Genomic DNA, 17,189 nt, shown 5'->3' with positions numbered 1-17,189 from the left:
TGCATGAACTTGTTTTATTGTAAGCATACCCTTGAGGCTGGCCTTTCTAGAGATTCTAAACCAATAAAAATTGAAAGAGTAAATTAAAATTGAATTGATCCTTCTTATATCAGACTATTGATGAAGGCCTAAAGCATACAAGTTTAAAAAGAAGTGGTGTCAAATCACCAAATGAACACCATGTGGAGATAAAAAGATGCAAACACACAAAATGTTCCTTGAAACATAACTGAGCTCTGACGGGGATATTTAATATGAAGAATGGCATGAGTGGAGCTAATTATTGGACTGTTATTCTTAACCCTTTGCGATCTTAAGGCCACCATCGGTGACCAAATGTATTGTTTTTTTGTTATTGACATTTAAAATATACTATTATTATACTATTACAGTGCTGAAACTTTGCATGTAAGAGCTACATTAAAGGAAGATTCCTTTTTATTAGGTTATTACTGAATGACTGACATTTTAATGCATAGTAATGTAGACAAATAACCCATCGCAGTTGTGTTGATTTGAATAAGTTGGGCGCAATAATTTTGTTTTTAATCAAGTTATTTATCATTTAGTCTGTTATTGCTTTTAATTTCCAGACTAAGTAAAATTGAAAAGGGAAGAATACAGTAGTTTAATAACTTCTCCACTATTAGTATTATTTTTTTTCAATTTTCTATCCCTCATTATTTGTGCAGGCTTGCAGTTCCAGTTTCCCCTGAATAGTGTTTATTTACGATACTTCACTTACCTTACCGTCCTGGGTGTGGGGGTGGGAGGAGGCTACAGTGTACATGGACTGACTGTTCTGTGCAGCTGTGTTGCGGTGTTTGGGCACCATTTCTTCACATGTAGAGGAGGGAGCCCCCCCAGAGAACCCCCCCGCTAGTCTCGCCCCTGCCAGGCACAGACACCACACCACCGTCCACCGCTGCATCTACAACATCCACAGTTGGTGGTTATCACAATGGAACTGTTGGTGGTTAGCTGATAGTGGAACTGTTGGTGGTCAGCTGATAGTGGAACTGTTGGTGGTCAGCTGGTAGTGGAACTGTTGGTGGTCAGCTGGTAGTGGAACTGTTGGTGGTCAGCTGATAGTGGAACTGTTGGTGGTCAGCTGGTAGTGGAACTGTTGGTGGTCAGCTGATAGTGGAATAAACATATTGTATCATTTCATTGAAGGAGGCGCTCTTCTTATTGGAAAACACTATTTTCTATTATTTGATAAAATAAAAGTCACAATTATCCAATTATTTTTTTTCACACGAGGCCTTTCGAAATCAAAGATGCCATCATCAGGTGTGAATCAACAATTTGAATTTTACAATTTAATACAAATATCAGCTGAATAAAGCTTAATACAAGATTTGTTAAATTAAAATAAAATAAATATTAATATATGTATAAAAGTTTGGGTCAAAAAGAATTTAGTCATTATTTAAAGGAAGGGTGCATTTTGAATTGGTCCAAAATCATTGTTTAATATTTTATCTTTAGTTATTATGTATAATTTTATGAAAGGCCTTGTGTAAAAAGATAAAAACGTTATTGGATAGTCGTTACTTAAAAAAAAATAAAATAATAGCAAATATTCTATAATGTATCTGTATCCATACCCCCATCAAATTGTGTAATTCTAAGCCCATTATGCTCTAAGATGAAACTTTTACCATCATTATTGAAATGAAATTAATTAAACACATTGGAATTTTTCATTAAATTAATAAAATTCATTTAGATTTTATCATTAGTTCATGTATTTTCTTATGAGTGTTAATCTTCTCACCGGGGAGTTAGGGGTGTGGGAAATACCCCAGATTAAGTCTGGAGGCCCTCCCCAGGAAACTTTTTGTAGTTACACAATAGTTTGTATTTTAATTATCCTTATTAAAATAATTACATCCCTTGGTTAAAAAAGGCCACATGTGATATTTTCTTAGGAGACCAGCATTTTTGCAACGAGGATGTTAGTCATTTTGCTTATTTTTTACATTATTAAGTAAAGGCTATTTGATTGAGATTAAATTTAATGCTGAAATGTAACTTCAAATATATTTGATTTGTTTCACGTTTAACCAGTCAAATATATTTTTGTAATGCTAACTTCTAAAAAAGGTAACTGCTGTGATATTTTGTTGTGTTGGATATAATGGTACTACACAGAATAAAGAGAATAGCTTAGTTTGTTTTTTTCCGGGTTTCTATGAGTATTTATTTGCTCTCATCTAAACCATTTACAATATAGGTCTAAATACTCTCATCTGAAAAAATTGCTGTATTGTACTGTAAATAAACAAGTACATAATACTGATTAATTGACCCAACGAATCATCTTTGTGTGCAATGGCTAGTTTTTAATAATATCATTATTAAACCATAAAAGTAATCACAATAAAATATGAAAATTGTCATACCATTTTAAATATTGTTTTGTCAAGCTTTATCTTTATACTGATAAGGTTTCAATGCAAATCAGTATTGGTTTGAGGTTAAGGCGGTACAAATGTGACAACGGTCTGTGGTGTCGGCCGTAGCTGGACGGCAATATTGTATTGTATGGCTAGGCCGCGCGGGCCAGACCATTCTATTGGTCCTCCGCCAACTGCACACTTTCGTGGTCCCCAGTATAGTGGTTACCGCCTCAGCTTATCGCCCCATCTCAGTATCACCCGAGAAAGAGATAAACGATCCCGGCTGGAGTTATTGTGATTGTTTCGATGCAGTAGTTTATTTTTGTCGTTTGTATGAATTCTGAACATGAAAACTACGATCTTTAATAAGTTATTAAATAATAAAATTAAACTTTAACAAGTTTTTTAAAACATTTTTAGAAATAGCTAACCAAAATACACCGGTTATTGTGATTGTTTCGATGCAGTTGTTTGTTTTTGTCGTTTGTATAATTCTGAACATTAAAACCACGAAGCTTTTATAAGTTATTATAATACAAAAAATTACACCGTAACAAATATTTTTAGAACATGTCCATTTCACTACTGAGAATCTAGGCCATGGCACATCGAAAAGTCGAAGAAGCAGTTTCTGAGAAAGTTTGAATGATGCCTCTAAGTTTGCATTGTTTCCTCTGTAACTGTAACTGTGAGTGCCATAAAGTCTGTTAGATCTAACCCCAGCCTCAATAGAAAAGTCTACACAAGAAAACGCAAAACGTCAACGAAATTTGGTGGACTAGGATAGCCAAATATATGGGTAGATAGGTTATACACAGTGGCTTAGCTACATAGGTTGCGGAAGTTGGTGGTGTCACCCCATCGAAAGTAAAAAGCAATAAAAAAATCACGAGCTTGCCCGGTAATTCGCCCGAACGTGCGTTTCGTACATGAACGCTTGCATATTACCTCATATGTTTGATATTTCGCGCCCGCGCGTCAACGTGAACAAGCACATAGTCGCGTACTTGTCGAAGTGTATATTTCAATTTATTATTGTGCAAAACGTGTGACTGATAACATAAAATGATATTAAAATATGAAAGTAGATAAAATCTCCTGACTTATATTATAATAATATTACATAATAATATATATTATAATAATATTATTTTATAAGAAAATGTATTATGTTTGTTATACATAATCAGATACAAATTCCGTTAACAATATTATGACGTATTAGCCCAGGTTGACTTTATGGTGCCAGTCCATACGTAGACTACTCACGCAAAAATGACTGATATGACATTAGCCATTTTTGCATAACCCTATAGGTTTCGTCCATAGAAGTACTAGGAAATTAATTTAATTATAAAATTATCTTACTTGTAAAATATATGAATCAATCAATCAATCTTTTTAGTCTTCACAAAACAGCATTTAAGTTTCTTAAATATATTTTTTCTTTTTATTATCTATCACTATAGAATAATACACGTTTAACAATTCACGCCAACCAAACACAACACACTTTACGAAACAACTGAGAAATGTTGCAACTGAAACGTCAAAGATCACGAGTATAGGACGGGGAATCCCCCACGACAGCGTCAGGCCCTTTTGCGGGAATCCCCGAATTATACATAAAGCTGAGCTAGTGCTAGTGGAGGAATCCCTGAAAAAGAAATTTTTGTGCTAGCGGTTTTTTTTCTTTTTACATTGTTCTTAAAGTTGAGAGACCGGGTGGGTGTCACCCCAAAAAAGGTGACACCCGGTGCGGCCCCCCGCCCCCCCCCTCTTTGCTACGCCACTGGATATACACTGATTCGGTTTTGTATACAGCTGTACCCTGTTAGGATGGTTGAAACCTTGCCATGAAAGGGTAAAAGTTTTGCTCATCTAATCAAAAATGATATTGGCTCAGAGTGTGAATCAGGTAGGCAATAGTCGAGGTGTAAATACTAATTAAGGAAGTCATATTGAAAGAAGATCTTGAAAAAGAAAATAAGTTAATAAGGTTTTGGTGTTATTTTCTACATCATAATATTATCATATTTTGGTCTGTCACAGAATGCACGTACAATAAAAGCCACTGCAGCTACGAAAGGCAAGGATGTGAAAGGAGAACGGCGAAGGAATTCTTATTGAGAGCGAATCTAGGATCTAGGAAGCCGTGGAGGGGAGAGCGCCAATGTTGTGTGGCATTGCCACAAGCGGGAAGTCGTCAATATGATAAAACCGGGGCCACTAGGAAAAACAAACAGGAAATCTGCCTATGCTGTAATTTCAGATATACTGCAGTATAAATCTGACCTGTTCAAGCGAAACCAGTATATACAGGGTGTTCTGTAACCGGTAACCAATATTTCAGAAATTGGTTCAGGGCCTGTTGAAAAGAAGAATATTTCAATGGCACATGTATCTTCTGAAACGCTGTGCTTTCTGTCTATATTCTGTGTGAGTGTTTTAGAAAATATTTTAAATCGTAAACTATTTTATACAGTGTTAAAATTTGGTACAGCTGGCAGAGTTGTTGTTACCTATAATTTTACAAAACTGGACATTTTCCTTTTATACCGTTAAAAATAGCGGTGTCGGTTCAAAATCATAGATCCTAAAATTCAAGACAACTGTAAGGCACTAAAAAATCAGTAAGATTTGGAAATTGCACAGTATATCATTAATGACAATTCGATTAAATATCTGAGTTTTATTTATTTATTCATTTAATGTACAATGCTATAGTTATGAGTAGTGTATTTTTTTAATATTAATAAAATAAAATCAATGAACTTTTAAGGTGGAAATTCTCATTCAAATAATAAATAGACTTGTTAATTAGAATGTAACAAAATTATTGGGAATTTTCACTATTGATGTGATGTGGAACGAAATCTAACATTTTACTCCCATAACATGAAGGAACTTTTATAGCATTTTAATCTATGACGTAGAGTAAAAACTTCTTTTTCCATGAGCTATGTGAATGTACTTTTTAAATATTGGCTTATTTAATGTTTTCTCATTAAAATTAGACATATTGCTTATATTTAAGATCTGAAAAATAATTTTAGTAGATGCATAAAGTTTTGATTTAAACATAATCTTTGTATCTTTTTTATGCTACTCTAAGATATTATCCATGTTATTTTATTTATTTGAACATAATATATGTAATATTTTTGTAGTACCAATTAGATGTATGGGAATGGCTATAAATAAATTGTATTTGTCTTAATGTCTCCAATTCACAGTAAAAAGACGCTTTTAATGCATAGATTCTAGAATCGATCTTCGTTATAATCATGTTTATATGATGATCCCAACTCTAACTTAATCTATTGCAAGCCTCCGAAAACACGTATCTTTCTTACTTTTAATTACTTTTAAGTCAAACACTATTATTGGCTCTCTATTGTTTTTTTATTGTTTGAATTCCATAAAGTTAGATTTTTGTATTTGATACAAAATTATGACTTTTAAGTAATGGTTCAGATTTTCTAATTCTACAAACACACGTATTCAGAATAGTTCTTGACACTGCAGTCATAGCCGATATTTTTTAAGTTAGAATCATCTGCATAAAGATAAGGGAGGGCGAAAATTAAACTTGTATGATAACACATTCAGTCCCAGAAGTCTATGTTACTATAAATGTAGTGCAAATACCATTATCACGAATCTCCACGTGGCACTGAGAGTGTTTACCTTATTCAGATTATTTAGACCGTACAGAAAGAGCAAAGGGCCCAAGATTGATCCCTGTGGTACGCCAAACTGTACGCTGCATACGGAAGATTGATTTCTCCGTAATACTGATTGTAAGATACATACGCATTTTCAACATAAATCAATTCAGAGCGATATATGTTAATACAAATATTTAATTTTTCTATTATTACCGAAATTCCCCCCTCACTATCAAATGTTTTTTATAAAATAATGCATAATGCACCAGTAATATATTCCAAATCCAACCACATACTCGTACTCCAAATTAGATTCAATAAATGAGACTGCGGCGGTACATATTGATGATCTACCAGACCCAAAGCTATGTTAAATACTATCAAATATGTGTTTACTACAAAATTTCTATTGACCAGCGCCTCTTTAAATAATACTATACATACAGTGAAAGAGACTAAAAAAGAATTAAAACATAGGAGATGCGTCACACTCAACCATAAATAAGTGATTTGCAAAGAGAAAAAACAACAAAAATCTATGAAAAATAAAAATTAATAGCATACCAATACTAAATATGATAATAAAAGTAGATTGGCTAACAACAATACACGCATAACAACAAATAAATGTGACTATAACAACAATAATAATTTAAACTTAGATTAAAATATTGCAATCCTAACAATAGATCAAACAACGACAACAAAAATAAATAAGCAGTAATCATAACATCAACAATGGTAATGCAACACAAGAAATTCAAATAAAAATATTTTACAAGACTCCAGAGAAGGAAAGAGCACGATAAGATAGATAAGTTTGGACGCTGAAAGTTTAAAATAGTTGAAGAAGTTTGATCTTACAAGAAAACATGGAAATTGTCTAATGAATCCGAAATAGAGTTTCCAATGTTCATCAAAAGAGAGAGAGCTCTATTCTTCAAATAGTTTGTATTATAATCTCTTCTGGTAAATGCAAACATTCTTTGGTTTTGGTTGTGTGGTTCCTATAATTTTAGAAGTTACTACTGGACAGTTATGGCATATTTAAACATTCATGGACAGTTTAGACGAAGCTTCAGAAAGGACAACATAGCCGTGCATATCTCTATTGTGTTTGTGTGGAATTTCATGCTATTTATTTCAATACTGTGTGATGTTATTGTGTATTGACCATCATAGGGACGGATCTCGAGATTGGAGAACACAACGTTTCTAAAGTTGCATGATTTGTTTCGCATTTAATTATTCAGTTCACGAGAGTTTAGTGGTGACAAATACAGAATAAATTGCGGGCAGTTTTGAATTCGCCGTTCGTGCTATTATTGGGGTGACGATTTAGAAATACTTGTGTAATAACAAAGTTCAGCACATTGTCATACATTGCCTAATTTCAAGATGTTCTCTATTAATGATGTACCTTTAATAACTACTATTCATCGTGGAGGAATAAAACACTGTGTATATTTTTTATGTCTTCTGGAAAGTGATCTTATGGTTTGTGATAAAATAATAAAAGTGTTAGAAAGAAATTAATGTAGCCGAGAACTTAGTGCACCAACGTAAAGAAAAATATAGAAAACGGTAATAAAATACAGGCAATATTAAAATATAAACATTCTTCCTTTACACTGGCTACTTAGGCATTGGCTGTATTTCACTGCATAAACGTGACTAGAGAAAGAGAGATCAGGACTTTATTTTGGTTGTCATGGTTTTGATAGTTGTGTTATTAACAGTATTAACATTAAGTATGTTTTAACAAAAAAACCCTTAGAGCAGATTGGTTTATAGTATGTCATCCACTTATTGGGCATAAACGTTGAAAGTGAAACACGTTTCATTATATATAACTCATGATTCGTTAGTTTTTATCTCAAATATTACAAAATTTAAAGAAAATGTAAAAGTTATCTAGAAAGAATCATAAATTAATTAAACGTAGGGACTGAATTTTACCAAGTCTATCTCTTCGAGTGGGTTGTCCGCCGTGATTTCAAAATATTCCGATAAAATTTAACATTAAATTTGCTACAATAATTGAACCAATACATTTAGCGACATGTGGTTAGGCATTTTATATATATATATATATAAATGAATGGACGTTTGTCTGTATGCCCTTTATAGATTCAGAAACTATTTGACCAATCATTATGAAAATTTGTATGTATATGTATTTTTTCAAGTAGACGGTTTTTATGCTATACCCATTGATGAAACTCACCACTAAGCGGCACTGCAAAATATACCAAAAGTTATCAAAGCCCCTTCACATTATAAACAGCAATTACGAGCCAGTTACGTGTATTAAATAACCAATCATTATTTGAAGGCAATAAGTTTAGATGTATATTTGTGTGTAATATAAAGTCTTTGTTGAACTTAAAGCTTGAGTGTTAGACCACATAATAATAAACATACACTTTTCACAGATTTTCTTACTCGTGGCAACAAAATAAACTCTATATCGGCGTTGGAAATATAATGTGACTGTAAATTTCCAGTTTATTTACTGGTTATTTACTTAAACCAGAAGTGAAACCAAAAGCTTGTGTAACCGCAGGAAACAGCTAGTAGAGTATAAAATTGTTTAGTTAAAGTCTTATCACAATTATTTGAAATGTTTTATAAAAAAATTCTTTGAGCTAAAAACCGAAATATGAAACGTTGTTTTTGTCTCAATCGCATTTAGTATAAGGGAATCCCATAATATACAAGAATGTTGACACAATATAATAAACGTTTTTAAAGAAAACATTACTTTTGAATAAAGAAAAACCTGATGTCACGGAACATCTGGTGTTGTTTTCACCTCCATAAAGCATGAGTCAGCGATTGATAAACAAAACTCATTGTGTAAACAAATCACATTGTGTTTATCTCTAGCGCAAGTTGTGAGTTACATATCTATCAATGTGATTAGTTTACTCACCAAAGAATGCAAACCTAGTTCTGTTTATGGATTACATATAGATAATCCTTACACATAACATTTGGGCTTTGTTTATAAATGCAGTATTGAGGGCACAGAAAAGATAAACAGAAATCCACATAAATCGCTATTCGTAATCAAATATGGCGGTCAAAGCTACGAACTACCATTTACGACACATAGCGCGTTAAATAAATAAATAAAATACATCATGTGCTCACCAAGACACTGTTAACCACCCGGCTATGATCCACTGGCCGCCTATACACTGATATATGCATTTAATGATTTGGAAATGGTCAAGCAGATCAGAATTCCTCCAATGGCCATCAGTTGATCAGAAATGTTTGATATTACAAGATTAGATTTCGCGTACGATAAGGAGAAATGTGTGCGATGCCGCGGGTTACAACTAGTAGCCTAAATGTTAGGATTCGCTCAATCGCTGAACTTAAACCGAGCCTCGAGGCGCATATTCGGACGGTTTTGCATGAGTCTGCAATCAGCTGTTGTACCTGATCGAGAAGCAGGAAAGACAGACTCCGGAGGCGCGGTTGTCAGGTGCAAGGGCGCATGCGTATGAGTCAAGCGGAAGGAAAGGTTTTGTATGACGTAACGCAATGCAAGGTCAGTCGCTCCCAGCGCACTCCTTCCCGGCAACATTCGGCGTCAACAATCTGACTCGGAACTGTCCTTCCTGTATGTGGTCCTGAGAACTAGGATAATCATAGTCATCCGAGAAAATCCTTCAGGTAACTGGCTAACAAAAAACAAAAGCAGAGGTCACACGGATATTGCTACTGTGATTGTAACTAATTTGTTGGGAATTACCTTGCTGGTGTAAATTTTTGAAAGTTCATACGTATTCATATTCAACATTCTCATCAACAGATGATTATGTTACTGTTGCTGGAATAGTAATATCAATCGTAGAGGACCAATATTTCCTACAGCTCTAATACCTAGGATTTTAGAAAGCCTTGGTCCAAATCCAAGAGCCACTCCCATTCCCCAAGAGACTCGCTACCTAGAATTTAGACAAGCCTTGATCCAAATTCAATGGCACTTTTTTTATTTGATTCCTCGCCGGATATGTATGTTTTTACAAGCAATGCCCATTCATCTAAGGTCGGGTTTGGGGAAAATGACCCAAAACCAGTGAGGAACAACGTCAGGACTTTGGTTCGAAGAGTTAAATTATTAATTTAATAGTTAAATTATAAATTAGATGACCTTCGGAATGAGGAACATATCTCGTGAGAATTTTGAAGAAAATTTGGACCTAACCTCGGCTAAGTGAGCCTCGATAATTGTTGTTCAAGGCAGCTACATCGATGTTTCTTGTTAGAGTAAGATTACCAACCAGTACTGCAGTCAGGTAGTACGGTCATCCTTCTCACGCGTGGAACTTGGATGACATAAACAGAAATCTGCACTGTGGGAACAATCATCCTATTCCTTTCCTTTCCTAGTTGTATACTTAACCTTCCTCATTTATGTTTACTTTATTGCTATTCCAAAGCAGGTTAGCAATCTTGTTAAAAAAAATTAATCATCACACTGCATTGGTAATATCAAGCGGTTTTTTGGACTCAAATTGCCTTCCCGAGACTGATTTCCAGAGGTTTAAATCTTTAGTTGTATATTCATTCCTTCTTCTGGCAACCAACCACAAATCGGATTGCTGCAAGATGGGCAAGCATCTTCTTATATAATTACGTCCGAAATGTAACATACAATGATATTCAAGAAATGTCACGTAATTTTTGTAGCTCATATCTGACGATGCGGTGTGCTAACTGGATAGGTTATTGGTGGATACATGTCATCGTTATGTTACTTAAACTGAAATCTGTGAAGACTTTCACATAATGCTGATGACAAATTCCGAGTCAAATATTATCTCAGCGGTAATGTAGTTGGCTTCAATTAATGGCATGAAGCGCCTGTAATTTCAGCGTCAGCTGTAGTGGAATTTTCCATTGAACTGTGGATGTCAGCTGTTGTTCGTAACCAATAGTTCGGACGTGAAACTGTAGGACTGTTTTCGATGGTATTGTACTATTTACTTTATCGGCACTTTAGTTGCTAAGGAACAGTTGTTCATGGCTGGTAACGATGTCCACATCGACCTACACTTAACCTCTTCACGGCCTAAGAGTGATTGTGTTAGGTGGGGGTGTAGCTGATTTGACACAAATTCTTCTAAAAGAGTAAAAGTTTGATTTTATGCTATTTTTGTAAAAATGTATATAATTATTTGTCCATTAAAATAAGTATTTTACCTTTAAAAATTGAAAATATCGTTTCATTTAGAGACAGCAGGTGGTCGGTAAACATCTTCAAGTTTCTTTCGACAAATATAATAATTAATTTTGATTTCATTAATAATTAAATAATATTTTGCTCAACTATACGACATGACTTTCTCTAAACTGCGTATTTCAACTCAGCCATTCATCTTTTTCCTCTGTCAATGATATCAATTGAAATTTAATATAAAAAACACTTAAGGTACGGTAGATTATGTTTGCATTTAAAGGATAAGTTTTAGTGACAACTTTTCAATACTTTTCCATTTTTATCGGAAGAGTTACAAAAGTATATTATTTCACGTGCTTTTAATGATCAAACGGTATGTAAATGTAAAGTTCAATATGTAATTTAGTTATAAGAACCATAATAAAATCGTTTATCTATGTTAAAGATGTAGCCTCGAAAAGTGTTTGATACAAATATACAATAATAAACATTTTAACACTTCTTTATAGATTTTATTGATAGATTATTTTATACATAAGTACCTATGATGAATTCGTTGAATTCGAAATATACAGTCACAAAATAAAATCTATCAAAAAGTGTTAAAAGGTTTAATTATTGTATATTTGTTTATCTAGTACAGCATTCGCTCTCCTGGCCGTGTACCTACAATACTACTACGAGAGTTTGTTTTATTTTTCTTGTTGTTTTAATTAGTCTTTAGATTTACGATATATCATCGTTTATGTTAATAATGATTTTATTACAACATAATGACAACCATAAAGCACAGAACAGATTTTATACAAATTGTGAAAATTTGTGCATTTGCAAAAAAATAGCAATAGCGCCAGACATTACGGTCGGATTCGGACTTTTTAGGGCAAGTAAAGAATCAATAGGACAATATTCAAGGGTCAATGCTTGGCCACTTACTATGTATATGACCACGCCCGCACGCACACTACCGTTACACTCTTACATCGCCTGACTCGAGTTGTAATATTTAGCCCGGTCTTTACCCTCTGTCATATTTAGGTCAAACTTTGTGGTGGGGGGAGGGGTGAGGAGGGGTCATTAAGTGTTTTGTCGTTAATGGTACAGACATATTTCGAATTGAAATTTTTTTATATAACAAATTTAATTTTTTAAAGAAATGGTGATTTATTTGTCAGCAAATATTTACGATTAAATTTAAAAACACTTATTTTAAAATATTAAACCATCTTTAACCAGTTGCGATGTTTTAGCAATACATATAAAATAGATAGATTAGGGTCCCCCTTAACATCAGAATAAAGACGAGTCTATGCAGCATCTTAACCAAAACAGCATATACATCTCCCGATCCAACAAATAACTACACGATAATATGTATTATTCTTTGTTTAAAGTTTGTTATTGACGATGGAAGGTTTGAAAGGATAACAGGATTTCGAACATTTGCCATCGTTATAGGTTATAAAAGGTATAACACAACGTTTCGAGGATTGGAATCTATCCTCTTCATCAGGTGGGGCGAGGTATTAATATATACAAAAATAACGAACAGAAAGTAGTAATGTGGGAAAGAAAAGGGTCAAAACACCCCCAAAAGCTGCTTGGAGTCCAGTCCAGGCGTTCTCACTGCACAGGATGCAAGTCCCGAGCACAAATCACAAGTACGAGGATCATAATCACACATTATCACACTAGCATAGGCTACAGTGAGATACGATTCCAATCCTCGAAACGTTGTGTTATACCTTTTATAACCTATAACGATGGGAAATGTCCGAAATCCTGTTATCCTTCCAATATGTATTACATAACTAAACAAAAGGCAAAAACCTTCATTCGTAAAAGATAAATATGGGTGTGATATAAAAAGTCACAAATAAAACTCCATATACGCAGCTAAAACTATATTAAACTAATATTTAACCAACTTTTTGAAAAATAATTAATAATTTAACAGCCATAAATAAACAAATATATTGTAACAGATAACTGAAAAATGAATAATTACAAGAATATCCTTACCTAAATCATATTATGTATACTTCTAATAGTACTCAAAATAGTTTAAAATTAATATAACTTAATGACTTAATAATAACTTAATATTCAAAAACTTATTAACAATCAATAAATATACAAAATAAACTACCTCAGGATATGCATCAATTGTGAGTCCTTAAAATTGAAAAAGCCACTGTTTAAATTATTTTTTATATTTACACAACACGAACAAAGTTCATAATCGATCTAAACTTAAACTTTGATAATTTACGCCATTATAAATCGTACAGTTGCTCAACAAAATCTTAAATTGCTATGAAAAAGCCGTGTTTTACTATATTCTTATAATTTTAAAAACTCTCCCGTTGATTGAGTAATTAAAGTTTGAAAATCTATTATAACCTAACAATATATTAGTCTCATCTTTATAAAATGTTTCAATCAGATCTTGATTAGACTTATTATTTTGCAAAGTTTTATTTGGATGCCTTTGACCTAATTAAAGACAATATTTTTTATAGATACAAACACAGATATGTAAACATTTTTTATTTATTCGTTAAGATGACAAATCGTGTGCAGTTTGATAGTGTAATTTATGGACATTCTGGATACAAGTATATATTGTATCACAACTTTCTATACACAGCATAAAAAATGGGACACAACAATTAAGTATTTTAAAAAGCATAGAAAAAAATAATAATACATTAACCTAAATTGAGACATTTAATTATAACACATCACAGACCATAAAAATAAACAGGTCAGCTATAAATAAAATGTACTCTTAAAATAGTGCGTTGTATAATCGAATTATTGCCTCCAGCGATTGTTATCAGCTGATAAGGTGACAAGCGATAAGCGAGACACAACGCCATGTAACGTTGACCATCAGAAGAGAACACGCACGGTAGTGAAAGTAGAGTAGGGCAGGTTGGCCATTATACGGGTTTATAAGCGGTCAGTGAGACAGTTGACTTTGGTATCGATCTGTTGGTAGCCCTGACTACCTCATCGTATATACATGCACCTGTCGTTGTGGTTGTCCCTTAGGCTTAAGAAATGTCCTCCTCCGTAGACTAATTGATATAGTCTCGGCTTTCTAACTGAGATATCACGGGTTCAAATCCCGGGGAGGTCCAATCAGGCATAGACACGATTGATAGAGTACTTTGCAAATAAATACCAGTGTAATAAATCAGAGTACTTTGGAAATAAATACCAGTTGAATAAATCAGTGTACATCGAAGCCAGCATAGCTTAAAGCTGAGGCTTAAGAGAGAAGAAAAAAAGGCTTAAGAAACATAAAACACCGAAGATTTGCTAGGTTATAGTAGTTTTGATTGTGCTCGATGAAATACACGATTTGTTCGATTACGCCTTAGAATTGACAGTTAATTTTAAAACTTTAGGTCGGACTCGTGAGGAGTCGAAGCTATTTAGAGATCAGTTTGTAAAAAGTTTAAACCCGATATCCAGTAAGCATATCAAGACACCCACTGCTGGGACTACAACCGAAATACGGATACTTTGAATGACTTGTAGGAGGTATCTGTTCCATGGGGCCGTGCGGGAGTATTGTATCGAAAGGATAACAGTATTTCTGACATTTGCCACCGTTATAGGTTATAAAAGGTAGGGGCAGGTGGGGGAGGTATTAGTACAGAAAAAATAACGAACAGAAAGAAGTTCTTTCCCTTCTTTACTTCTTTCTGTATGTATTAATACCTCCCCACCTGCCGAAGAGGATAGATTCCAATCCTCGAAACGTTGTGTTATACCTTGTATAACCTATAACGATGGCAGATGTCCGAAATCCTGTTATCCTTTCAAACCTTCCATCGTCAATAACAAACTTTAAACAAAGAAGTGTATTGTATTCTTCCATTTGCATGTTTTCACAATTATTTATAAGGTTTATAATAGCGATTACAATTTTTAAGTTGACAATCCTAGATATTAAAGACGGTCCTACAGTTTTTATGCTTGACAGATTCTAGACATTAAAGGCATTTGTCAATAAGTTCATTTTTTAACTAAGGGTTTTTTTCATGCCTCACCACCTTTTTGTAGCATTACAAATACGCTCATTTGAGTATGATAGTAAGCCTTGGGTCGTAGGATTGCTTCTGTGCGTCAAGGACAGATGAGTCGTAATAGAACTGTTGAGTACAACCAGTAACCCAAGATTTTATGGTGATCAAGTTGTAGATTATCAATGTTCCTATAATCTTACTTGTTAATGTGTTTAACAAGGTGTAATTTTCGAAATAAATGAGTTCAGGAATTATGTAGTTAGTTACAAGTTGAGGTAATTCATAGAAAAGATGCATTTTTTTATAACTGTATTGAGTATGCTCTGTCAATTAATACATTTTTATTTATTTTGAAATCCAGAAAAAGCCAACATTTTTTAGTTTTTTTGGTCACTGGCCTATCTATTAATTGCAGGATCAATCATCCTCGGATAACAACAAGACTACTAAAGACATACACACCCACTGTATACATATTTAATAAGTTACAATATTTATCCATTCAAAGAAACTTTTAGGTACGACTGAGAAAGCAAAACAACAGTTCTCTTTGAGTCATTGTATACACAGTCGTCTTGCAATGATATTCTTCGGACGTAAACTTATAACAGCGTCGTAAAAATGTATCGGTGACTCAGTGTCGGTTGTACTGAACTAATAGAATCGTAGATACAACAAGACACAATGGCGGCGTGAGCTGTAGAAAGACCCAAGGTCCTTCCAAGGCAAGGTTATCGCTGAACCTTTCTGGCGGCTTGCCTGTGTCGTTCAATTCCTTTCCTTCCAACGCTTTGCGCTTGAGTCGCGCTCTATTTGCTGCCTTGGTCGGCTTGAGACTGGAGGTCCTACACTAGACTACTGGAGGATACAGGAGGTTCAGGATAGTCTCACGGCATTCCTGAGTCGTGGTTATAAAATATAAAAATTATCAACAACAATTAAGCTATTCCTTTCCTTATGATACATTACCCTAGATGCGCCTTTCTTATCCAAAAGATAGAAAGGAAGAAAGAATCAGTACTGTACGTAGACTATAGGTGCTTTGTCAATGTAGGACTTGAACCTGCACTGTCTCTAATTCAGAAGACTTAAGAGATCATAAAATATACAACATTAGGAAGTCTAGAGGAAACAAAAACAGTAGAACACAGGTGTTCAGCAGAACATAAACCGATATTAAAATAATGTATGCTTAACACGATCACAACTATACGTTATATTATAATTATGTATTGAAACATTCCACAAGATTCTTGGGGTTAACTATTGATTGTCATTTAAAGTTAAGAGCACGTTTCTAATTTGGAGATTAAACTTAGTTGAGCCTGTTGTGCTACTAAGTTCTTCTGTGACCAGTTTTACTACAATTAGAACAATGTACTTTCCATACAGGGTGTTCATTTGAAAACTTCAAACTCGTATTAAAGACTTATATAGCCCAAGTATCAACATTCTGTACACGGGAGAGTAAAGAACTAATTGGGGAAACGAAAAAAAAAACATTATTTTGAAAATGAGGGTGCTCACCCCCATGCCCCTCGTATCCAACGTCAAAATTTGTAAGTGGCAATATATACCTCGTGACATCTCAAATTAAAGTTCATAAAAATGCTGTATTTTGGTAAAATAAAATTGAAATCGGCCAAGCCGTTTGGTATCAGAAGTATTAGTCTACAAACTACTGTACTACTGCTAATAAAAAATTACTCACTGAATACTGTTGTAAATCCTTTGTAAACTTATATCAAATGTTCAAATCGGTAGCCACTGTTGTTCAAGCAAAAAAATAACCAACTTTTAAATTCTTGCCTAACCTTTCTAAAAGTTTCTCTGGTTAAGCGTCTGCACTCAGCAGTGATCCTGTTTTTCAAGTCTT

At 33.8% G+C, this 17,189-nt stretch overlaps 1 protein-coding gene across 1 annotated transcript in view; it reads right to left on the bottom strand.

Moving 5' to 3' along the window:
- The window catches only part of LOC124355371 (putative ferric-chelate reductase 1 homolog), a 102,825-nt gene that overhangs the window by 30,485 nt on the left and 55,151 nt on the right, over positions 1–17,189 (bottom strand). Inside the window, exon 2 of the mRNA XM_046806488.1 lies at positions 746–931. Coding sequence (XP_046662444.1) covers positions 746–931 — 186 coding nt within the window. The remainder of the gene's footprint in view (positions 1–745; positions 932–17,189) is intronic.

Source organism: Homalodisca vitripennis, chromosome 2 (assembly GCF_021130785.1).
Source record: "Homalodisca vitripennis isolate AUS2020 chromosome 2, UT_GWSS_2.1, whole genome shotgun sequence".
NCBI classification, from domain to species: domain Eukaryota; kingdom Metazoa; phylum Arthropoda; class Insecta; order Hemiptera; family Cicadellidae; genus Homalodisca; species Homalodisca vitripennis.
Note: the sequence above shows the minus strand (reverse complement) of the source record. Positions and strands in the feature narration are given on the sequence as shown.